Source organism: Protomyctophum parallelum (genome assembly GCF_964188405.1).
Source record: "Protomyctophum parallelum genome assembly, chromosome: 7".
Taxonomy (NCBI): Eukaryota; Metazoa; Chordata; class Actinopteri; order Myctophiformes; family Myctophidae; genus Protomyctophum; species Protomyctophum parallelum.
The window spans coordinates 2,610,079-2,636,732 of NC_139705.1; the positions used below are offsets into that span (position 1 = coordinate 2,610,079).

At 43.4% G+C, this 26,654-nt stretch overlaps 2 protein-coding genes across 5 annotated transcripts in view; one reads left to right on the forward strand and one right to left on the reverse strand.

Annotated features, from left to right (window-relative positions):
* The window catches only part of LOC310861096 (deoxyribonuclease-1-like 2), a 17,827-nt gene extending 8,069 nt beyond the window's left edge, over positions 1-9,758 (reverse strand). The window contains exons 1-4 of one of the 4 annotated variants that reach the window (XM_083768398.1): positions 9,672-9,758; positions 4,271-4,430; positions 2,809-2,897; positions 502-516 (exon numbers count right to left, since the gene is read on the reverse strand). In XM_083768398.1, the coding sequence (XP_083624524.1) occupies positions 502-516; positions 2,809-2,897; positions 4,271-4,423 (257 nt within the window). In that variant the 5' untranslated portion in view covers positions 4,424-4,430; positions 9,672-9,758. Of the gene's footprint in view, positions 1-501; positions 517-2,796; positions 2,898-4,270; positions 4,431-9,671 lie in introns of all 4 variants that reach the window. The other 3 variants (XM_083768397.1, XM_083768400.1, XM_083768399.1) reach the window with 3 other exon arrangements.
* Positions 9,759-19,912: 10,154 nt separating this feature from the next.
* snx21 (sorting nexin family member 21) overlaps positions 19,913-26,654 on the forward strand; it is a 28,448-nt gene continuing 21,706 nt past the window's right edge. The window contains exon 1 of the mRNA XM_083769429.1: positions 19,913-20,018. The gene's annotated coding sequence lies outside the window, so the exon portion shown is untranslated. The remainder of the gene's footprint in view (positions 20,019-26,654) is intronic.

Sequence of the window (26,654 nt, forward strand, 5' to 3'; positions counted from 1 at the left end):
ACAATTACCCATTAAGACCTGAGGCAGATTCTACAAATGTCTGCTAAATCCTAACAGTTTTCTGAAACATGTATGATTGTATTGTAATGTATGATAGATTTTATTAAAAAAAAAAAAAGATCTATATTCAAAGATTTCCACACGTTTACGTTTTTTTTCCAAGAAATAGCAGATCTACAAGCTCATAGGCATAGTGTGGCAGAAAGTGACGCGATATGAGCTTAGAGCTTGTACATCTGCTATTTTTGAATAGCCAAAGTATGATGGTTAAATTCTATAGATGGCTCAGATGCTTTCCCGGTCTTAATGGGTTAAAGCAAATCTTCCGCAAAGCTCACCAGGCAATTAAGACAAGGCCTTGCTGAAATGTTTCATGATGGATCAGGTTGGTATGATTATTAATTAGTTAATGTGATTACTAAACAAATCAAGGGATTGGGAGTATTACATTAATTATTAATGTGATTAATTGTGATTTAACGATAATAATTTCTACTGTACCTGTCAGAAGTGTTGCTGTTGAGGGCAGACAGGAGACACAATATTATTACACACTTGCAATTATTGCAGTAACCGTCGCCCGCAGGTTCTGGGTTTGACACCCCCCCCCCCCCCCCCCCCCCCCCCCCCCCCCCCCCCCCCCCCCCGAGTCCCCCGCGCATGCAAGTGCCGACAGTTTTGACCACTGAGCCAATAGAGCTTTCCTGCTTGCTCAGGGGGGAAATTAAATGTTGACCTTTAGGAAGTACCACTTCTTGATACAAATAGTATCAATAAATAGTGGTCCTACCCTACCGGCTACCACAGAACCAAAAGAAGAGTAGGGAGACCAAATACAACCCAACGCAGTTGTTAGTTATATTAACATTAGCTCTGGTCCATAGCCTTCTACTGCTTCTACGATTCTGCCCTGCAGTCTAAGGCTATGGGACTTTCGCTTTTAAATCTCAAATTGAAATCGGACCAGCCTCTCCTCTTTAGCGTAAATAAAAAGAACGTTTTTGCTGCTCAGCAAAACAAAGGCGGGTTGTGTCATTAGAAAGCCTACTTTCCTTAGTGGACCGACTCTGAGCCCCCCACCACACGTATAAACGTTACTTTTTAGTTATTTAGTTATTGCCTCATAGAGAATATTTTTTCCCCCCAGTGTGTCCACTAAGGAAAGTAGGCTTTCTAATGTAGGCGAAAGTAGGCTTTCTAATGACACAACCCGCCTTTGTTTTGGAGAGTAGCAAAAACGTTATTTTTATTTACGCTAAAGAGGAGAGGCTGGTCCGATTTCGATTTGAGATTTAAAACGGAAAGTCCCATAGCCGTAGACTGCAGGGCAGAATCGTAGAAGCAGTAGAAGGCTATGGGCCAGAGCTATATTAACATACAACATTATATTCACTAAAGAAAAATTACATAGCGTAGCTTTAAGTCCATATGGTATTATGATCTGGCATCAGTGCTAGCAGTGGTGGAAAGTAACTAAGTACATTTACTTAAGTACAATCTTGAGTGTTTCCAATTTCCAATACTTTTACTTCCACTCCACTACATCTCGGAAGCAAATATTGTACTTTTCTCCACTACATTTATTTGATGTAGAAAACTACTGTAGTTACTAGTTACATTGTAGATTTTTGATTATTGTTACAAAACAGTAACCACTTCAGCCCTACATATCGGCTATTTTTCAAAATACAGTACGTTTACAGTACAATACATTTGAAAACTTGAAATGGGACATTCTGCATAGTGGGTACTTTCTACTTTCAAGTACATTTTGAATTCCTGCACGCGGGAGAAATCATCTGTCAACTATATCTGCCAGTGCCTGTAATATAATATTACTAACCCTAACCCAACCCTAATCGCAAAGGGACACCACGGGTGAGTCTTAACCGGCCTGCACATAATGTTGTAATCCGTCGCAGTCTAAAACTTTATTTCATCTGCAAAAAAAAAAAAAAGATTGTCCACGGTTGGCAGAAAAATAGTGGCGCGAGCAGGATTCAATCCCAGGAGGTGTGGGTTGAGTCTAATGACTAGCGAGCCGAGCCACTGAGGCCGGCGCTGAGATGGGGCATTCGGTCTGTATTAGAATATAAATAGAAAGGCCCAATTCCTGTAAAAAGAAAGAAGCCACGCCCAGTAAGGGAGAGGAAGCCTCGCGCAGTAGGCTTCTCCTCGCAGATTTCTGGCAGAAGCCCTTGACGGTTGATTTCTCCATTCTGCTTCTATATTGCACTATTGATACTTTTACTTAACCCATTTTGGACTGAGGTCGATTTAAAAAAAAGGCTTCTAAATCCTAACATTTTTCTGAAAAACCTGTGTTTCTCTAAATCCAAAACATTTTTCTGAAAAACCTGTGTTTCTATGTCAGTGGTGCTCAACCTTTTTTTATGTCAAGGACCCCACAGAATTATCTCTATTGGGCCACGTACCCAAATCTCAAAGTATGTAGTTCCAGGAACCCCCCAGAAACCAATAATTTAGTTAAAAATGTTTGCTCTGAAATATATATTCAAATATTTGTGCCATATTTTCAAGTTTTTTCAAAAATAGCAGACCTACAAGCTCGTAGCTTGCCACTCGGTGGCGGGCTATGAGCTTGTAGATCTGCTATTTTTCAATAGCTAAGTTATAACATAATGTTTAAAACACCAAAAGGGGTTAAGTAAAAAAATGTGAGTACTTTTTCCACCACTGGTGCTAGTGATAAACTGCTGTACCTGTGACTGTACCTGTTGAAGAAAGATGTCTGTTCTGGGGTCAGTGCGCGACTAGTGATAAACTGTATTGTACCTTTCACTGTACCTATTGAGGGCTTTCACCAGCACCTTGATGGCTGCATTCTGAGGATCCTTCACTTCCTGGAGGAGACAGATGTCACAGCGAGACACCAGCTGCATGGGAACAGACGGACAGAGATGTCTTCTGTCAAACATTTGTACTTTACTCTCTCTCTCTGTGTGTGTGGTGTGGTGTGGTGTGGTGCGGTGTGGTGTGGTGTGGTGTGGTGCGTGTGTGTGAGAGAGAGAGGTCTTCACAGGTTTACCTGAACTGAAAATACCCAACAATGTCACTGGAGTTCACAGTTTGTGGGTTCGTGTTTAATTGTGTCCACTCTGGTCCGGGTATAGGTTCAGATTATATCACCTCGGTCCCGCGTCTGTTTATTATGTGTAATAAATACCACAATGTGTTATCTTTTAGCAATCATTGTACACATCGTACCACTGTTTACTATAATGTTAATGACGTATTCAATAAATCAAAATACCAAAAGACTTCAGGGTCATCAAGGCTATAGGTCAAGTGCTACACGGTGGGATTCCTTCGATATTTAGGTGGAAACATGTAATTGTCTCTTAACACAATTAGAACATAACACGTGTGAGCACGTCATAAGGATCCCGAAATATTAGTACTAATGACGTGTGAGGACGTCCTAGCGACGTCCTAGCGACGTCCCAGCGACGCAAGAATATTCAGAATTTTCCTATTTTTTTTGTTTTTGGCATTTTGCTTTTCGCTTGCCGTATGCTAACGCTCAGTGCAACTATTAGCTTGTTATTGACTCCCATGTTAGCGAGGCGGAAAGAACGACTCGTATCTCATAATCCAGGGCGCTCTCCGTGGTGATGAATAGAGCGATATGCTGGCGCTTCATTTCTGCTCCTCATCCGTCTCTCCCGCAAAATATGAACGCTTTTTGGAGCGTAAAACAATATATTAAGATGATCGGGGATGTGAGGTATCTTTGTAAAGTCAACTTTTTTAGGCAAGTGTTTCCTGTTTCATGGCTTTCAAAGTAAAAGCGATCAGACAACTCTGGCACTCTATAGCCTTTATTTTGAAGGCACTCGCGGTACTAAATGTGTTAATGTAGGGCAGGCTGCCAAGGAGATTCCATACATGCATGTAATGGCAGAACGGCCTATTCCGGGACGGATTAACCCCCACGAGGGCCCCTGGGCCGGTCATTTTTGCAGGGCCCCCATAGCGCGCGTGCACGTGCGGGCCCCAGCAGCCCTTTTTAGGGCGTCAAACCTAGTACTGCGCGACCCAATTTCCCTGAAGGGCCCCTGAGAGCCAAGGGCCCCTGGGCCTAATTAACCCAACAGTCGTGTCAGTCGTGTAATATTTCAGAACCCGATGTCTGTCATTTTGGACCCGCAAAGAGCTCCAGTATGTAATACCCATGTGCATGTGCATGTGCATGTGCATGTGCATGTTGTGCATGTTGTGCATGTGCATGTTGTGCATGTGCGTTTACCCGTGTCAGTGTGTGTGCTACTCTGGTGTTTGTCATCTTGGTTGTGTCGAGGTTCTGGACATTGAAGGCACAGATCCTGAACCCTGAACTTTGACCCCAAGACCCATCTGCGAGGAGGAAGAGGAGGAGAGGAAGAGGAGAGCGCCACCTCATGGTTGGACTGTGGAGGAAACAAATAAAAAGGAGAGAATAGTCTAACCATATTAGAATCTCAACCGCTATAATGAATTATGAATTGCATTTTTTCCAAGTGCTCAAAGCACTTTTCAACGGTTCATTCATTCCTACATTGGGAGGTGAAGCGGCGAACAGTCGACGCCAGCGTCCTCACTTCCCACATTCACACACCAATGGTGGCGAGCTCACACCGACCAACTCATTGGAGGCAATGTAGGGTTCAGTGTCTTGCCCAAGGACACTTCGACATGTGGACAGGAGGAGGAGCTGGGATTCGAACCGCCGACCCACGCATCATTGGACGACCTGCTCTACCTCCTGAGCCACAGCCGCCCTGACATTCACATAAAGCAGGGGGAAAAGGGTAACGTGTGCATTTCCCTGACATTGACGGCGGTTGGCCATTATTTGAAGATATCGGTTTCTGAAATGATGTAGGTTGATGACACACACACACACACACACACACACACACACACACACACACACACACACACACACACACACACACACACTTCATCACTTGATCATTTCCAGAGCTTCTATTGCTCAGAACTGTATGACGAAACTTGAACATTGAGCTTACTGTGTACACAAGTGATGATAGATTTATAAATATGTATACATCGATAAATACGTATAGGCATTTATCTGATAAGAAATATCAATTTTAGTTTTCTGAAAAACCTTATGTTTCTGCATCAGCGGTGCTCAATATTTCATGTCAAGGACCCCAAAAATTATATGCGATATGCCTCCGCCCCCCCATCTGAAAATATGTTGTTCCAGGGACCCCAACCCAGAAGCAAATATTCGAGTTAAAATGTTCACTCTGTAATAATATTATATTCAAAGATTTGCGCCACATTTTCACGATTCTTCAAAAATAGCAGACCTACAAGCTCATAGCGCGGCACTCGGTGTCGCGCTATGAGCTTGTAGATCTGCTATTTTTCAACAGCCAAAGTATAACACAAAAAAAAAAAACACCAAAAGGGGTTCCCGCCAAAAATGGGTTACACTGTGCCTACCAGCCCGTGCCTGTGCAGGGGATATTGTTTTAGTTTTGACTATTTGTTACCAACTACCGGAGCTTGTCCTTTTGCAGCAGCTGGGTGAGTTGTGAGGGACAGCGAGGTGAAAAAACTATTGTGTTTGGTTACTAGCTTGGTTTAGTCCCTCAAATAAGTGTGCCAAATGTTCCTTGAAATCGGAGGGCCCCTCCCATTAATAATAATAATAATAATAATAATGAATTGCATTTTTATGGTGCTTTTCTATGCACTACGTGCCTACTCAAAGCGCTTACAATGGTTCATTCATTCATACATTGGGAGGTGAAGCGGCGAACAGTCGACGCCAGCGTCCTCACTTCCCACCCCCAATCCAACCCTTGATGCTGAGTGTCAAGCAGGGAGGCACTGGGTCCCATTTTTACATGCAGTCTTTGGTATGACCCGGCCGGGGATCGAACCCCGACCTCCCAGTTTCAGGGCGGACACTCTAACCACAAGGCCACTGAGCTGGTATATACATTAGACTAAAGAGCATTTCCTCTCCGTGTGTGCACTGCAGTGCTGTGGGACTCTATGGGTGTGCTACAGCCGTTGACACTATAAGGCTTGCCCACTTGCCCCAGGTAAATAAAACGTTCGGGCAGATGGAGCCTGCTTTTAGGTTTCCCCGACGGGGCAAGTGCTCGTTTTGAGAGGGGACGCAACAGTCTGTAAACACAACACGAGATGTCTGTCTAAACAACCTGAACGTGGCCTGAGAGCATCGTTTACCTATACTGTGCTGTTTCCACTGTTGCTACACAAATATAAAACAACAAGTCAGTGAACCCATATTCCCATTCATAGCAGGTGTTTGGCGTAAACATTGACGTGTGACATTCTTTGTCGCACGACGCACACCCCCAGAAAATTTATAATAATACAAAATAAAGGGTTAAATTGAACCGATATTCAAATTTTACTTAGCATTTTATAATGGACGATTCTCTTTTCGGCCAAGTGGACGTGACCTTTGGGCAAGTAGAACATGACCCGTACTTGCCCGATGGGCAAGTGCCTCTGAGACCCTGTACTATACATGTAAGAAACAAATAAGATGAAGACATTGTGTATATATATTTAGACACCCAACTAATAGAAACTATAGTAGCCTATATTGGCCAATCAATAATGACTCATGGTTAACAGGGGTGTGTCTGTCTTCTTCCAAATCTATTTAATCTTCTGACGAAGGCGCGATTCATACTCCTATTTGAGAGCCAAAATGACATTGAACCTGTGGAGTGGACATTGATTCCTTTATTCTGCGCACATCCATAGTCTCCGGGTGCATCAGTTGGCTTTGTGGAAATGTTTAGAACCAACAACAGAGCCACAACACAAACGTTTGGCCACGTCAGCTGCATGCAGGACGGCAGAATCCCAAAAGACTGTATATATGGGGAGCTTGCCACTGGCTCCAGACCTAAAGGATGCTACAAGGATGCCTGCAAGCGAGATCTGAAGGCAAGCGACATGGACACAGCAAGCTCTCGCTGTGGACCGCAGCAAATGAAGGATTGCCATCAAGGGAGGTCGTCCAGAGGAGCGAGAAAGGGAGGCAGACTTTGGTTCGACATACCATTGGCCCGACTGGATTAAGGTTGGTGAGGGGTCCTTTAAAACGACCGGAGTAAGGTTGGTGAGGGGTCCGTTAATACGACCGGAGTAAGGTTGGTGAGGGGTCCGTTAATACGACCGGATTAAGGTTGGTGAGGGGTCCGTTAATACGACCGGATTAAGGTTGGCGAGCGGTGCGCTGCTCCATGCTTGCGGTTATGTTTAGGTTGGGGTTTGAGGTATAGGTTGTCGTTCGGACCAATGGTATATGTCGGACCAAAGTACCAAACGCATGCACCCAGCGAGTAAAGGAGAGAGGACCTCTGGGAGCAGAGGAAAGGGCGCAGACGAGGCGCCACAGTACATCTGCAGAAACTGCAACAGAGACTGTGCCACTCAAGCGTCAGACTGTTCAGCCACAGCAGGCACCGTAACCCAACAACAGACTAATCTCTGGCACAATGTGATTTTCAAGAAAATGGAACAGCGGTACGTCGGAAGTCATGTTACACTGGTCATGTGTGTGCACGTGAGTGAGTGTGTGTATGCACCTGAATCTCTGGATCTGACAGACAGACAGACAGACAGACAGACAGACAGACAGACAGACTGTTTTCAAACATGTATCTGTGCTGTAGCCTGCTGTGAGTGAAGGAGTGTGTGAGTGAGAAAACCAGCTACACTGCTTTACCGGTATGTTCCCTGACTGTCACATCCAAGCCCAACCCCCAACAACACCTGAACACACTTACTAAACCCGTCAGTAAAACAGCTAGCATGACCTCATGTCACCACCTAGCCACACTACTCTCTAGTGACTATAATAGAGACCGACTAGACTCGAGTCAGTCAATAAACCAATAATGTTAGTCAGTGATTCAGTCAGTTAGTTTGTCAGTTACATCAGCCAGTCAGCCCGGTCAGTCACTTTATCAGTAAATCAATCAGTCAGTTGAAGTCCTCCCAGCCCTGAGGCAGTAAGACTGCCTAAGCAATGCACATTGTAGAAGTAGTATAGCATAAACTAAGTATGCACCTATGCAGTTCTTGTTGACACAAGAAATAGGCTACAAGTCTGCCCAGATGACTTGATGACTGTCACTGAGTCCAATGTTGTCGACATGGAAAATGCATTTCATTCTACTTACTTACTGCAAATAATTATTTTAAGCTTCTCTGGATGACTCCATCAGCACAGGGACACACGCCACAGGGTTCAAGCACGTTTTCTGACCACATAGCAAGGCATTGCTATGTGGATTAGTCATCATGGGTGTGTTTTGGGTATAAAATAAATGAGACCAATAATCTCCTAAATCCCTTAGAGCTGGTATTCAAATGACAGTGGTTGGAGAAAATTTGCATTGGACCATCTACAGGAGCAGCATGACAAAAGCCAAGTGCTGACAGTGAAAACAAGAGGTGGTCGTACTGCTGTGGTCAGAATCACACTTATTAAGATCTCCTCGTATCCATCTCTTGACAAGACATATAAACTTAATATGCTCATTCTCAGTTAGGTTATTTCTTTAAACTTTCTAAAACATCACAGAGGCATGTGCACTGCACATGCGGTCAGACCCCCAAATGGAAATTGATGAGAGAAGACAGACAAAGAAAGCCTAGGACTATGGATTCACAAGTCACAACTATCTTACATGATGAGAAGTATAACTTATAAGCATATGTATCAGCAATAACTGTAGGGATACTTATTGAAACTATAGTTATTATGTACACCCATTTACCAGTAGTAGAGGCGTGGGGGGAAAATAACTGGTTAATGGATATACTAACAATATTACGGTAAGAAAGGTGCTAGCCCGGAATTATCCTTTAAGCCAATTTTAATATCGATGAACTGCATTTGGATGGATTTTGATCACAAGCAGTGTGTGCCAGTGCCCCACGAAGCCACAGTGATGCCCAACATGGCCATAGGGAGATTCAGGTGACATGGCAGTGCAGTAGGCATGAAACACAGGACACATCCAGGTGAGAACAGAGATACCAACCAGTGTCCCAGTAAGAAGAGAAGAAGATTTGGGTGGAAAACCGCATACTGTATGTCCAAAACTGTAACTTTTCAGGATACAAGATCAACAAACTCGAAACATGTTGCTTTGTGCCACAATAGATCTGCTTGTGCAACATAGTATGATCATGTTAATTTACAACAACAACAAAAAACACACAACATGTTGAGACAGTGAGTTGCATCTATGACCTGGACATACAATGTTAAACAACTACTGTTCACCATTCAATGTTGGAAATAGCCTACTGTAGCCTACTGTATCTAGCCTACTGACAACACTGAATGATCAAGTGAAGTCACAGGACAAAACATTACACACAGTCTCACACACACACACACACACACACACACACACACACACACACACACACACACACACACACACACACACACACACACACACACACACACACACACACACACACACACACACACACACACACACACACACACACACACACACACACACACACACACACACACACACACACACACACACACACACACACACACACACACACACACACGTATAAAACGCCATAAAGTGAGAAATATTCCAATGTTGTCTTACCTGTCCAGGTGAGTCGGCAGAAAGCAGTCTATACTCTACTACTCTGTGTGTTGGTTTTGGTTTCAGGGTGGAGTGACAGTCCCTCCTCCACCGTCTATGTCTATCAACTTCTGCTCATGGGGGAAGACCATAGACACGCCTCCAGCTCACCTTATTTCCGGGTGTGTTCAACAACACTATTTAAAACGTTTTGTAATGTTCATCAACAGCCCAGCAGGTGGGTGTGTCTGACCATAGACATCTGACTCGATCTGGAAATAACAGCGTAGGGAGACGACACATTTCTCTTTTGGGTCATCATCAGATGAAAATCAGATGCCTTTATAAATTAAAAACTTGTTTTACTCATATTTCGTAAGGCCTATTCATAGTCTGGATTTTCGGTGGTAAGGTGACCACCGCTCCGGTGGTGAGCTGACCACCGGAGCTGAAATAACGTTGAGCGGTGGTGAGTAAAAACAGAGAGAAGGGCTGGAGCGGTGGCGGTGGTTTGCTCTTCACCGCGGCTCGTGACGTCATGTTGTAGTTCGGTGGTCACCCCACCACCGTAAATCCAGACTATGTATGAGCCTACAACACTCATTCGTAAGTAACACTCAAACAGATCAGAATCATTCCACCTGTTGCAAATAATAGGTTTGCAAAACGTCGTGACGTTGAACGCATTCTGTAAAAGAAGCGCTCGTGAGGGCTGGGAAAAGAGAAGCTCCGCAGAATGTTTATGAGCAAGACGACAGCCTACTTGCCCAGTTGCCCTACTAGCCTACTGAGGCGATATATGTATCTATCATCTATGGGCAATATGCAATGCAGGAAATCTAAATAAAGAGTCTAAATTACGTCTAAAATGAAAAGCGGAAAGGAGACACTGGTAATATCTAATAGAGACTCCACTTTTTGAGACAGTAGATTCAAGGCCGAGAGAGAGCTCGGGGAGGGGGGCTCACCCTCAAAAACATTTGGTCATTTTATCATTACTCAGGCTGGTCTATAACGCATAATGTGACTGGACCCTTACGTCTGTAACTCCAAATTGACCCTAAACGGGTTTCATTTGTAGGCTACACTCTCAGACTTAAATTAAATTTGATTTCACAATATAAATTGGGTCCCAGAGATAGAAATGACATTAAATGGGGATCCGTAGCCTATAGACTAATGCATGTCAAACTGAGGGGTCCTTGAAATTAAACGGGTTGAGAATCACTTCTAGAGCCTTCTCTTATGGAGGGGGTCCTTGGCATATTTCTTCAAATGGGGGTCTGCGGGGCTAATAAGTGTCACGTTGGGGGTCCTTGACTGTTGAAAAGGTTTGGGAACCACTTTTCTACACAATGAACCCCCTCCTAGCCATAAATAATGGTCCTCGAGGCTCGATTATCCTCGATGTGAAAAGCGTTGAAAGCCACTCAATTAATACTTGAAGGGTTGTATAATAATGTGTTGTTTCTAATGCGTTTGTGGTCTAATGCACCCTCTAGTGGAAGAAGGCGGTATCTTAATCAGTCAAGATACTTTTTTTTTAATTGATTGATTATTTGACAGTTTGCAGAATTACAGTAGGCTACATTTCAAGCACAAACTCATTACAAAGACTGTTAACTGTGAGTGGACGACCCAATTAAGCATTAAACTTGTTTACAAGAGGGTCCACCATGTTCAATCCATCAAAACATTTAGAGACATAGGCTACACATTTAATAGACACTTCTATATAGTAAAAGAACAGAACAGGAATTCATCATAAAGGAGGGAAAAAGGGAAAAAGAAACCTATACAGTCTGATCGTAATCATAAACACAAACTGAACAAACTTAACACCAGGAGCCAATATGTGTTGCATTTAATTTCAGAAGTACAGTTTGTGTTCGCTGTCCCGCTGGAGATAGCCATCAATTTAAAGACCACCAACTGTGATTTTTTTTTTGATGAATTGAACAAGGTGGACCCTCTTGTAAACAAGTGTAATGCTCAATTGGGACGTCCACTCACAGTTCTATTGATTTGTGCTTGAAATGTACTGTAATTCTGCAAACTGTTGTGTTGATACATATTTCAATCAATCAATCAAAAACCAACGTGTTCAGAAACATCAGAGTTTAGTTTACCTGTCTGTGACTGTCTGTTCTGTTGCGCCTTGCTCGATCCATTGCTCTGTGATCGACATGGTTCCCCTCCGGTCTAGACCCTAGCAGTAGCAGGTCAACACAGAGCAACAGATTTCACATCATGCTACACTGGACATCCGACATACGGTCGTGACTCGTGAAACAGCAGGACAAAAAATGGGTAAAGGTTTTTTTCCTTGCTGCCACTGTGCAAATGCAAAGAACGACCATAACTTCACTTGTAAAGTACTAGACTGTAGTTTGTCCTTGTGTGTGCTTGTAGTCTGTAGTGTGTGCGGCGCTGCGGTGCTACGTGCTAACATAGTTAGACCATTGTAAACATCCGAATTCTCTCCCCACTGTTGTCTCACTGACAGCTGTTCGATGGTGCTGCGCTCATTGCATGTTCCTGCATGCTTGTGATGATTGGGGGGATTTCTGGGATCTAGTACTTCAGTCTGATATACAAGATGAGTGTATGATGTTGCTGCTTCTCCGTTTGTATGTTTACTCTGAGTTTGAAAGTAAAGAAGAGTTGTGTTAACCTGTTTCATGGTCCACTGATTCACAAACACAATACCCACGTCAGCCCTCCTTGCTATTATGAATGTGTGTGTGTGTGTGTGTGTGTGTGTGTGTGTGTGTGTGTGTGTGTGTGTGTGTGTGTGTGTGTGTGTGTGTGTGTGTGTGTGTGTGTGTGTGTGTGTGTGTGTGAGAGAGAGAGAGAGACACAGAGAAAGTTGGACAAACGATTCATCTCATTAGTTGTCTTTAGTAAGCATTCAGAGTTCAGACTCGACATCAAATGGTTGGTTGCATCATGGGAATTATCCCTCCTGACTCCACTAGTGTGTGCTTTATGTGCAGGTCCAGTATTTATGTGTACCAAAGATCCTCATAACTTAACTTTCCCAGCCAATCATGTATAACATTACAAAACAACCCACTCTGCTCTCTTACCTTTTTGTTTTTATTATCTACCTCTTTTCCTCAGATGGTCTGAGGTTAGGTTTAGGAATAGTTCTAAATTTAGATACATCAACATCAATGACCATGCAGTGTTGACTTTCACCCAATGCTTTCACCTCAATAGCATTCTTCTTATATGTAAATGAAGTGTCTTAATCCTGTGTGTGTGTGTGTGTGTGTGTGTGTGTGTGTGTGTGTGTGTGTGTGTGTGTGTGTGTGTGTGTGTGTGTGTGTGTGTGTGTGTACATTTTGCAACAGGTCTGTGATGGCGTGTCAAAGCTCCACCCCTGGCCAGACTCATCTGAGACGATAAGATTTGACCAAATGCAAAGCTTGATCAAACAACACAACATTCTAATCTAGGGGAAGAAGAATTGCCACCACTGACATTGTAGTTGTAACTTCACTCAAGAGACAAAAATGGCTTCTGCGTCGTCTCTTCCAGAAAATGACTTTTCCTGTCCTGTGTGTCATGACATCTTTAAAGATCCCGTGATACTGTCCTGTAAGCCACAGCTTCTGTACAGCTTGTTTGCAGCAATGGTGGAGAGAGAAGCGTATAAAGGAATGTCCAGTTTGTAAGGACATACATTTGGCGGAACATCTAACCTGGCTCTGAAGAACCTGTGTGAGGCCTTCGTACAGGAGAGACATCAGAGAGCTTCAAAACGACCGAGATCTTCATCGGGTTCCGAGGATCCCTGCAGTCTGCATGCCGAGAGACTCAAACTGTTCTGTCTGGGGTGTCAACAGCCGGTGTGTGTCGTGTGTCTGCATTCAGAAAAACACGCCAAGCACAGCTTCAGACCCGTCGATGAAGCTGCTCTGGATCACAAGGAGGAAGTCCGGAAATCACTGAAGCCTTTACTGGAGAAACTGGAGGTCTTTAATGAAGTAAAAAGGAAAAGTAAACTAACAGCAGCACATGTTAAGCGCCAGGCCTGGCGCACAGAGACTCACATTAAGAAAGGGTTTAAGAAGCTTCATCGGTTTCTACATCATGAAGAGGAGGCCAGAATCACTGAACTGAGGGAGGAAGAGCAGCAGAAGAGTCAGGTATTTAAGGAGAAGATTGAGGGTCTGAACAGAGACATAAGAGACCTTTCAAGCAACATCAGATCCATAGAGGAGGAGCTTAGAGCCGAACCCGTCTCATTCCTGCAGAACTACAAGACCACAATGGAAAGAGTCCTGCGGTTCACACCGCAGGACCCACAGCCGGTGGTCTCCGGATCACTGATAGACGTGGCCAAACACCTGGGCAACCTGGCCTTCAGAGTCTGGGACAAGATGAAGGACAACATCTCCTACTTTCCTGTCATTCTGGACCCCAACACCGCCTATCCAGGATACGCCCTGTCTGGCGATCTGTGCAGTCCCGGATACTGCACATACCCATAGCATACACTGACTATTGCCCCTCCGGGTCTGAGCTTCCCGACAACACGGAGAGGTTTGACCATGATGCCCATCGTCCTGGGTTCCGAGGGCTTTGACTATGGCACTCACAGCTGGGACTTCGACGTTGTAGACCGCACGGACTGGGAAGTGGGTTTGTTAGCAGAGTCGTACCAGAGGAAGGGATACCGAAAGGGTAATCATTGGAGAATAAGGCTAAGGGACGGGATCTACACGGCACAGTCCGTAGTACCAGGGTCACTCACCGGCATACAGGGCCTCCCATTGGAGACGAAACCTCAGAGGATCAGAGTCCAGCTGGACTGTGATGGAGGAACGCTGTCCTTCTCGGACCCCGATGCTGCTAACGCACACATACACACCTTCACGCACACCTTCACCGAGACACTATTTCCGTACATTTCCGATATTGGTGATGGTAGTGACACTGTGAGGATATTACCGGGTAAGATTAGTGTAACTGTGGAACAATGCAGTTAGACCGTACTGTCTCCGTTGCTTTAAGACATTCAGGGTCATTACTTGTCTCGTATGTTTGAGAGTCATTATTGTGTTTTCAAAATGAATATCAAGAATTGTATGAGCAGATTTTCTTATTTTTGTAATTCACATTTATATACATGTACAATTTGTACATGTTGTGACAAATAAAATGCAGGATACTTTGCAGAGAACTTTTAACTCAAAGTCCACAAGGGCATAATTGTCTATTGCAAAAATGCATCGAAAAAGCAATGCCCCAGACGTGGGAACAAAATTCATTTTCCAGCACCTTTTTTTTTTGGTTCCCCAGTCCAGATGGCCTACAGTTACACCCACAGCACATTGTGACATTGACAGCAATGCTGACTTATTCTCACCGGCTTGTTTATTCTGTGAATTTAGTTAATCGATATTATGTCAGTCTGTTATATCGTTGGTGAGCAGGATTTGTAAGTTCAATATGAATTTGACCACATAGAGTTCAGTGAGTCAAATCATAATAAAGACAAATACCGGCACACTTCAAAGTTTTATCATATTTTGTAATTTACTGTCCAGGTCAGCAGACCTGTGTGTGTGAAGGGGCTCCCACTCTATCCATTATAAAATGTTGGCTATTAAATTGACCTGAGATCAGATTCTAAAAATGTCTTCTACATCCTGATAGTTTTCTGAAAAAGCTATGTTTCTATGTCAGTGGTTCTTTGATTTTTCAAAAATATCTGATCTGCTATTTTTCAATAGCTAAAGCATAACATAATGCTAACACCAAAAGGGGTTCCTGCCCAAAATGGGTTTAACAAAATAGCAGATACAAGCTGCTGTTTTTGAAAAGATTTGAAAAATATTGAATCGGTTTGAATTTGGTTTCACATCAATCTACTCTTCTGGGGGTCCCTGCCAAAATAGTTCCAGACGGCCATTTTGGGGGTCCTTGACATGACAATGTTGATAACTACTGAATTAACTTGAAGCTATATGACGATGAGGTGAAGTGGTCTTTATTCTTTGGCTATGTTTTGACCCTCGCATCATTCAAACACTGCTCCGCTCCCTCCACTGGCTCCCAGTCGCTGCCCGCACAGAATACAAAACTGATGCTGGCATTCAAAGCAACCAAAGGTATGGCTCCCCCATATCTTGCAAGTATGATCGAACCCTACAAACCCTCCCGCGCACTCAGATCAGCCAACGCAGGGAAGCTGGAAGTACACTCACTAAAAACGCCGGGACAACGCTCCACACGTCCCAAACTCTTCTCCCTTCTGGCTCCAAAACTGTGGAATGCACTTCCCATTGCAGTCAGAACTGCAGCATCACTCCCAATCTTCCGCCGTAGTCTGAAAACCCACCTTTTCAGACTGCATCATGGCCCATAGCACTTACCCCACCCCCTTAGATAGCATTTCTGTAGACTTAGATAGCATTTGATACAGACTTATAGCATGTTATGTAGACAGCACTATAATTGCATTGTATGTAGTCATAGCACGTCATAGTAGGCTACACATGTATAGCATAGTAGTATAGATGTATAGTCATAGCACGTCATAGTACACATGTATAGCATAGTAGTATATATGTATAGTCATAGCACGTCATAGTACACATGTATAGCATAGTAGTATAGATGTATAGTTTATATGTATAGTTTCATTATATAGATATTCCACTGTTACTTTCTTAGCTTACGCATGTTTCATGATAAATGTTTTTATGTGATGTATTCCCATGCTTTTTGTTCGTGCTTAATGTAAGTCGCTCTGGATTAAGAGCGTCTGCTAAATGCCTAAATTGAAAATTGTCCATTTGACAACCTCAGAGATAAATTAACTGTGCCAAATTAGTGCATTTGGGTATGTGCGTGCGTGTGTGCAATGCTGTGTTTGTGAGTAATGTGGGGTTCTCCCATGTCTCCACATACATAGATGAGTGCAGCTATTCCAGTTATCTCTGCCAGTACCAGTGTGTGAATGAACCAGGGAAGTTTTCCTGTATGTGTCCGGAGGGATATCAACTATTGGGCACCAGACTGTGCCAAGGTAAGAACAACGTATTCAGTCTGGACAACCGTGACACTGTTCTCTGAGTGCTGGTGATTCCTCTGTTTTGAGTCAATTCTTCCAAGCTGTGCACCTGGTAATGAAATTACTTGTAGAACCTTCCTTGAGTCATGCTTAGCTTAAAACAGCCATGAACTATGCTACAACTAATTGACACGTTTACAGCACATGTCTTGTGCTGTAAACGTAAAATTGTTTGAGTCCTCTCCCATCTCCTCCCCTCACCTCACCTCAACTCAACTCAACTCGCCTCTCCTCCCCTCTCCTTTCCTTTTCCAGATATAAATGAGTGTGAAACAGGAGAGCATCAGTGCACAGAGTCTCAGACCTGTGTGAATATCCATGCACATTATCGGTGTGTGGAAACCAACCGCTGTCAGGACCCGTATGCATGTGGTGCAATGGATTATGGTGGAGTCTGAAGAGGTGGGTTTTCAGACTACGGCGGAAGATTGGGAGTGCAGGCTGCCGTTCTGACTGTGATGGGAAGTGCATTCCATAGTTTTGGAGCGTAAAGGGAGAAGAGTTTGGGACGTGTGGAGCGTTGTCCCGGCGTTTTTAGTGAAGGTACCTGAGTGCGCGGGAGGGTTTGTAGGGTACGATCATACTTGTGATTGTGAGATATGGGGGAGCCATGCCTTTGGTTGCTTTGAATGCCAGCATCAGAGTTTTGTATTCTGTGCGGGCAGCGACCGGGAGCCAATGGAGGGAGCAGAGAAGGGGGGAGACGAGTGAGAATATTGGCTGGTTGAAGACCAAGCGAACTGCAGCATTTTGGATCAGTTGGAGGGGCTTAAGTGCACATTACAGTGCATTACAAAAATATGTGCTGGCTCTCAAAATATCATGGCCCTGTATGGAGCATGGCTCACATCGCTAGATTACTCCCATTACTTTTTCCATATAATTATCTGTCCAACTCCATGACCTTCTCTGTTGAACGTGTTCCAGTACAATTAGAAAACTATTAGGATGGTGAAACAAGTGTTGATTGGTAGCAGGTGTGGGGCAGTTGTTAATACTTCAAAGCTGGTTTTGTAGTGTAAATGTGTTTTAGAACAACAGATGGGAAAATGGCTACTGTTCAAATATCATTTTAGTTTAGCTTTTTAGGACAGTTGTACTTCCCCTTTACATCACACACAGTATACAGTGTAGTGTCATTTCCACTACTCACCTGCCTATGAGCACTCATCGTGGGCATAGAATTGGGAAAAATGACAGCGAGACTGCTCACTAATCCTATACTGCCATATGAGCACTCTTTGTGGGCATGGAATAAAAAGAAGATAAGTTCTATTCCGAGTTCTATTAACACACCATGTGACACATGACAAATGGTTAACTATATAGCTTGATTAACTATATAGCTTGATTTAATTTCCCTCTCTTCTTTAGCTTCTTTTATATGGTCATTTCAAGTTTCTTTCCTAAGTATTGTTTATTATCATACATTTTTCTACAAGTCTATTCTCCCCTCAGGGCTAGCGGGTGGGGGTGGGTGGTCGGGTGGGGATCAGTTATTGTTGGTTTTGTTTTGTCATGGATGTTGTTGTTGTTTTTTGTGTACTATGTTCCTTGTATGTCTTGTATTTTAAAAATGGAAAAAACCCAATAAAACATTAGTAGAAAAAATATATAGCTTGAACATTAATTTGATGAATTCAGAATTCATGATGAATTTCATGATGAATTATGAATCAATGCTTAAATAATGTATTAGTTAAGCATTCATTAAGGGTTACTTAATAAGCATGAATTAAGGTAGGCCTACCTATATCATCATGTGTTACCCTTTGAAGATTTACCAAAGAAGATCATTATAATTTTGTCACATTGTCATTCACTCACTTTGCCTGGCTCTGTTATATTTGTAGGCTGTATAGCCTATACTAGTATTTTCTTTTTATATTTTGTGGTGATAATACATGTATTTGTCATTTTGCATGTACTGTTATATGAATTGAATACATAGGACTTTTTTGTGCTATCCTTACCATGTGTTTGACTGCACTGTTGCTGTTTGCATCTCTGTATAATAAAGTATTCAATCAACCAATCAATCAATCAATTAGAGGATGATGATGAAGACACATCTGGGTCTTAAAATGGGATACGGCTCCATTTTCAAAATCCCTGTATGCTGTGTATGTCGGATGTCCTAATATAATTGTTTCAGCCCTCTGTTTAAAAGCGTATGCTTAGCCTTAGATGGTCAGAGAGGGCATTCTACAGCAGCCGAGGAGCAACGAGCTGCAGGTCGCCCTGGTGCGGGGCTTCGTCTTGGGGGGGGGGGGGGATCAAGGGAAAGGTCGAGGTAAACTATTGTCCACAAGGGAAATTTGTCTTGCTTTCATGGGATGACGTGTATCCAGAGCGGAGGGTGCAGGTGGAGATTGTATTGGTGGTGTGGGTGTGAAGAGTTCCTTGAGGCAGGCCTGGCAGGAATGGAGCACTGTAAAAGAAAGAAAGTTACTATGTTTACCCAGGGTAACTGCAGGACTAAGCTCAATAACTTGTTTACAGCCAACTGTGGAGTGTGGATGATGCAAGGGAGACCTCTGCAGTCTTACCCACCCATGGGTTTCTTCTTTCTAATGTTTGATATGGAGGTTTTTGATTAAATGAGGTCAAATGCACTCAATTTGCCTGGCTGGCTGATATTAAAGCTGATCAAAACCCTTCTTTAAAAAAAACTATCAATTCATATGAACAATATGCATTATTGCATGACTCAAATATTCTATTCTATTCTATTCTATTCTATCTATCAAATTGTTTCATAACAATAGTGTAACGTGGACGTGGTGCGGTGCTTTTCAAGTAGTTTCGCCCATATGATTTTCATGAATGATGCGCGCCCCCTCCATGAACCGTGAACACGCCCATCGTGCCCGACAGAACCGTACACGCGATCCCACACAGCTGCCACACAGAACTTGGTGAGCTATCAAATAGTGTGTCACGGTAGACAGGTCAATGTCGCGTTTAATATTCCCGGAAACCGGAATATATAGAATATATAGATAGATAGATCACTGGTCAGTGGTCACGTGATACATTGTGACATGTCACATGTCACAATGTTTGTACATTGTACATGACATAATACTATTTAAAAAGGTTTTCGTCAGAAACCCTCAGAAATCGCAAAGTAGTGACCTCTTGAGTCACAGAATTAAACAGATCACCGCCGTCGGTGCAACAGCAGAGAGACGGGCTGACTCAACAGACGGGGCAAGCGTTCTATAAACATTAAACCACGATGGAATATTATTTAACATTAACGGACTGGTTGGAGTGAGGTGAGTTGCAATATTCATGATGTGCATGGTGTTCATAGACACCGTCAGTTTACTAACCTAGTTGCTTAGTATCCCAGTAAAAGTAGACTATATCTATTATCTAGAAAAGTTCACGACTAAACTATATAGCGTTTAACTGTTGTAACCATCCCCTTAAATTCCTTAATATTGATGAGCAGATCGAGTTAACTCCCCAACCCAACAACTCGTATCACTAACTATAGGTTGTTAACCTTAAGTGATCAAATTTATATTAGATTGTTCAGGGTAGATTAACTTTGCACAACTGTCACTGTTTAAGGCGGTGGCAGAGGCTAATCTGTCTGATACAATTGAATGTAATGAGATAACTTAAACTTAAAGTTTGGTAGACATGGGTGGGTTTTGTTCGTTTAGGTAATGCAAGGAATCAGGATAAGGGATGTCATATGAGAGACTTTAATCTAATCTGTATATATAGCAGTCAAAACACAATTTCATAATGCATTATAGTATTGTTGCCTAATGGGGCGTTTAGATGAATAAATCAGAGGGAGAGGATTAGGACATGAGGCTTACATTAAGCTTGAAACAGGAACAAAAAGTTTGATTGAGTTGCACCACAGATTGACCAGTATTTAGCCCTCCAAGCAGAACCCAAATGCTACTGAAGTTTCTGACATTTGTTCGACCCAGTGCATTGGGTCCTGTTCCACGTCGTCCATGCCACCTGATTAAAACATTTACTGGCTCATGTTTACATGTTAAAACGCCTCCCCGCGGCATGTGACGCCATTATTTTCCTTGAGTTATTCTGAATTCGGTAACTTTAAGTAGCTATACATCCCGGTGCGAATATCTCCTGTGGCGCGGAAGCCGTTAAGTATTTTTAATATATGTTTGCCCGATTTGGAAGCTTGGATTCTTCTTGTTTATTGACACCTCATTGTACCGCCTATCTGGCTAGCTAGTGGCGCTATAGCTATGACACAGCAGATCAGAGGCAGGGACGTAGCCTCACAAGCCAACCGCACACCGGGAGGCGGTACAATAAACGGTAAACAAACAAGAAGAAATAAAGCGACCAAATCGGTCAAACAAAGATTAAAAATACTTAACGGCTTCCGCGCCACAGGAGATATTCGCACCGGGATGTATAGCTACTTAAAGTTACCGAATTCAGAATAACTCAAGGAAAATAATGGCGTCACATGCCGCGGGTCCTATTTTAGAGAGAATCTCCACATCCGCATTTAGGAATTTCCATACGAAAATACACTAGCGAGCAGGGACCCAACGTAAAACTAAACAAAATATCAAAAAAGTTTTACGTAGGGTCCCGAAAGGGGCTAACCAGTATTATGACTGCTGATGTTGTGGTAATTATGTCAAATCCTCTTTAAAATGATTGCATGATTTCAGCAAAGCATGCAGTAGGCTAAATCAATCAATGTGTCCATGCTAGTGTATTGTTTTATTCTGGCTAGAGGCTGATGTAGCTAGTTGTGTTGCATTATTAAATGTGTGACATTGTTTCCATCAGTGTTGGCTTCCCAGTGCTGTAACTGGACCCAGCTCCAGTGACCTATACTGGAAACCTCTGATTGACCCAGTTAACAGTTGACCCGTTTGTTTTTCTAGCAATCTGTCTATATTTGTTTTGTCAATCTGTCTGTTTTCACAGTCTGCCTATATGTTAGGAATGGGCTGAGAGTTGACAACAATTAGTATTTACTTTTCTTAGTTTTAGAATATTACTCTCGGTCTCGTCTATGGTGACTTTCTGTTTGCAAAATGTGAAGGACTTATAGTTTATGCTCTCGACTCATTAGGCAGCATGATAAAGCAGTTATTTATCTCTGCCATGCAGGATTTAAACTGGGATGTGCAACTGCGTGAGTTTCACTTCCTCAAGTTTGTGTGTGTGCTCTGCTGGCAGGCAGCTTCACACAGGAGTGCGGTGTGGGATTTTGACAAACCAGGTGAAAAAAGTGCAGTGCAAACATGTGCAGTGTCAACTTGTGTATGTAACACGTCTATGATTGTAGAGGCGTTATTTACTCGGAGTGGGAGGCATACTCTATCATTGCTCCGAAGGAGCAATGCTCCGAAAGAGCAATGCTGCAATAAGCTGCGGGTCGGGAGAGGGTTGCGGTTAGGTTTAGGTGTCTGCCCCGGGGGAGGTTAGGGTTAGGGTGAGGGAGGAGGTAGGTTGTCGTTCGGACCAATGCTCCGTCGGATGAAAGTACTGCACTCACTTTTTAATGTCAAGAAGAACCTCTGCAGTGTTTTTGCAATACACGGCATGATAGTATACCCCATAACTCTGACAGTGAACAAATGGAACCAAATGGACCTGTATGGCTCCATTGGTTTCCATTTGTTTGTACACTGTCAAAGTTGCTGGAGACCCCCTGGAACCCTCTTACAGACGGCCAGGGGTCCATGGAGCCCAGTGAAAACCAGTGACCTATGACAATTAAGACAAAACAAGACCGAGTGTAACGGCGTGGCTCACTGGCTCCCAATGATGACGTCAGTCGGCTCTAAATTTCCAGGCCCCAATTGGACTGACTACCATCTTAACATTAAAGTTAAATATGTAGAGCTGTGGTGTTTCATAGAACAAAATATTCTGTGGGTCTTGAAAGATTAGTAAAACGGTGGTAGTGTGTTCAAGGTTCACTTTATTTGTCATTTCACATGTTTGCACATATAAAACTAACATCGTACTCGGGACCAGCAGTGTATGGGCGGGAACCCCTGTTGGTGTTTTAACTAAGCATTATGTTATACTTTAGCTATTGAAAAATAGCAGATCTAAAAGCTCATAGCGCGCCACTCGCTTGTAGGTCTGCTATTTTTGAAAAATCCTGAAAATGTGGCACACATCTTTGAATATATATTCTTTTAGAGGACTTTTTTGACATCAGGCCTAAATGGGTAAAACCTATCAATAAAAAGAATAAGCATAAAATCCCAAAGTGCAGTGTGATAAAACTGAGCAGCATATTAAAAAGAAAAAAAAAAAAACGGCTAAAGTGCATTTTATTTGACTTAAGAGTTCAGTAGCCATGACAGTCCCTGGATAGAAGCTGCGATTGAGCCTTTCAGTCCTGGCTTTGATGGAGCGCAGCCTCCTATACCCGAGGGGAGCGGGGTAAACCGTTCATGGGCTCTTGCACCTGCTGGTGTAGACGTCCTCGATGCACGGGAGACTGCTGTGGGTGATCTTCTCTGGGCGTTTTTTCCACCACCCCTCTGCAGTGCCTTCATGTCGGCAGCAGAGCAGTTCCCATACCAGTTATGGTGATGGAGAATGTGAGAACTATACTCTCCACCACACACACACACACACACCTGTAGAACGCCTCCCGCACTGAGGTATTGAGGCCAGCTTGTCTCAGCCTCCTGAGGAAGTAGAGTCGCTGGTGGGCTTTTAAAAATATATATGTTTGAGGTGTTTGTGGTCCTCTGAAATGTGCACCCGCGAGGTACTTGAAGCTATAGGGACCCTTTCCACCACATAGCTCCATTTATGAACAGGGGGGAGGGTTTATGAACATGGTCTCTTCTTCTACAACCATCTCCTTCGTTTTCCCCACGTTGATACAGAGGCTATTCTCTGCACACCAGTCCACTATAGGTCTTGTCACCTCCACCATGACGGTATGACGACTCAACGTTGTGGGATATCTGTCCCACTACGACCGTGTCGTCTTGCAAATTTCAAAATATGACTGCCCGGTTGTTTTGCTGAGCAGTCCTGTGTGAACAGCGTGTACTAGTGTACAGCAGGATAAACGGGCGATAACGAGGTGCCCTGGATCTTGACGGCCTGCGGCCAGTGAGTCGGGGAGTCCAGGAGGACCCAGTGGCAGAGAGGTTCGGTGATAATCCAATCGGCAGCAAGCAGCTTGTTGGCAAGAGTCTGTGGAATGATGGTGTTAAAACGCAGAACTGAAATCCAGAAACAGCCGCCTGACATACGAGCCCCACCCCCCCCTCCAAATGGGTGAGAGCAGTATGTATGACAGATGACACAGCGTCAGGGTTAGGGGGGGGGGGGGGGGGGGGGGGGGCACATGCATGCAGACACATGCATGTGGCCTGTAGTAGGAGGTAAATAATATTGCAGCTTCCCAAAAAACTGTCAGCCTCCTAAACAAACTTTGCTTCCCATCGTGCACCTGTGCACGGTGGGACGCTCAACAGCGCCACGTTGGTACACTAAACATACATGCATACATACTTACATACATACAGTACATACACTTGGACTTTACCATGTATGCCATCTAGTGACTAATGAACCAAATATAAATCTCAGAAGTTGAGGCAGTTTTTAGGGACCCACTTTTAGGCCAGTGCAATAGAGCATGCTTTTGCCTTTAAAAAAATAACCTTACCCATTTTAACTACATACATACATACATACATGCATGCATGCATGCATGCATGCATGCATTATTTGGTTACAGTTCCTGTTGAGCATGTTTTAGTGCAAAATGAAAAGGTATGATAAATAGCCGACAAAATATTTTTGATTTAATATTGAGAATAGGGGAGCTTTAAGAATAGGGGAGCTTAGGGGAATAGGGGAGCTTTTTTTCTGAGTGTATTTTCAGACAGTTCAATACTTAGAAAACTTGTGCTTGGTCTGCTCTATTTTACCCCTCTTCCCCCCTTATACTGCTAAGTAGATCTGTTATTTTTGGGTAATGGATGTTCCCGTCAAAATAAGGATGCTAAAGTTTATGTGGTTAATGTAAACAATAAATTAAATAAAAGGTTCATACCACACAAAGATTTGACTGACCTCCCCCATAGTAAATTACCCCCATTTGAAGACCATACTAACAGCAGTGTTCTCAGTTTTGTTTCATCCATGGCATCCCTAGATGCACACGATATTTAGGGCATACTTGACTGTGAAAGTCACATTTTGGGCCAGTGTTTCCAAAGTGTGTCTGATTTACATAACATACTGTAACAGTAGTATTGTAGATTAGTGTAAAGATAAAGATAAAGAAAACTTAATTGTCCATTAAATTCACATAAAATGGAAATTCGTCTTTGGCACACCGGCAGTCAGTTACAAGAATAAAACAAAAAAATACACATGTGCATTAAAATACTATATAAATGCATTCACATTAACACAGTAACAGTGATCATGAGCAGTGGGGATCAGACTATTTACACATTTCTTTATTTAAAATGTTCACAGCAGTTGGCACAAATGAAGTTTTGTAACCCTTTCTATTTTTGCCCTAAAGGCTTATACATAGTCTGGATTTTCGGTGGTGGGGTGACCACCGAACTACAACATGATGTCACGAGCCGGGATGAAGAGCAAACCACCACCACCGCTCCAGCCCTTCTCTCTGTTTTTACTCACCACCGCTCAACGTTATTTCAGCTCCGGTGGTCAGCTCACCACCGGAGCGGTGGTCACCTCACCACCGAAAATCCAGACTATGAATAGGCCTTAAGCCTCCTGCCCGATGGCAACAAGTCAAATTCAGAGTGAAGAGGATGGGTAGAATATATTGTAAATCTGAATAGCTTTTTTGGTTATGGAGCAGTATGTACATGGAGGTTATGTATATGTCCTGAAGTTGCAATTGTTTGTCTCCAATGATCTTACTTGCCTGGTTGACTACCTGGGTGAGCTTGTTTTTATCTCCAACTGAGATTCCCAAACCAGGACACGATGTTAAAAGTGAGAACACTCTCAGTGAGTGATCTATAGGGTCCACCAAAATCTCCCGGAGGGGGCTTTAACATATGTGTCACGTGGTAGCGGCCGCCATGTTGGCAGGCATTTCTCGTTTGTTTACAGTCAGCGACCATCCGTGTGCGTTCTAATTTTTAAACACCAGAGGGAGTTCAACGAGCTCGTTCCTGGCGACAACACAGTGAGCCAACACCACGATGGAAAGAAAAAACGTCGGCCTCGACATACCTTACAAGGACAAGCATTAAATGTAGTCGCATTAGTGGTGGTAGAAGATCGAATCCTCTGTTCAGTCAGTGTGTTCATAGGGGTCGAGACCGTCAATATCCTTGATTTTGTTGAGGTAACGCTACTTTTCCTCAAAGTTAAGCTTGTCCTTGTAAGCAAGGTATGTCGAGGGCAGGGCTCGACAGTGCGACTAGGTACTCGCATTTGCGACTAAAAATATCACTGTGCGAGTTGTAAAATTAAATTTGTCGCACAGGTGCGACTACAGGATTTGACCATTCAATCGTGATAAAGAGAAGTCTCTGTCTACAGCAAGTGCACATTCTATAGTCGCGGTTCTATACCTAAATCTATATTTCTGAACGGCGGTGTCGTTCGCCAAAAAGAGCAGAGCTACAAGCTAACAACGTGTCGAGGCTCAATGCGGCGTTCATTTGGAGATCTGTCCCCTTTTCTCCCACCGCCCCGCCCCTCCCTGTGTTGCTGCTCAGTTCTCTTCCCCGTCAGCACTGAGCAGCGGAGCGAACGCAGCAGGATAGCACAGAAGACAGAAGGAGTTGCTAGGACCCCGACACGTTGAATACTAAAGTTATTTAGAAAGTTTGTAATGTTAAAACATCACTTGATATAACTTTTAACCAAACGTGGGTGAAACAGCGTGCAGCCGCGCACGTAAAGAGTGCACGTGC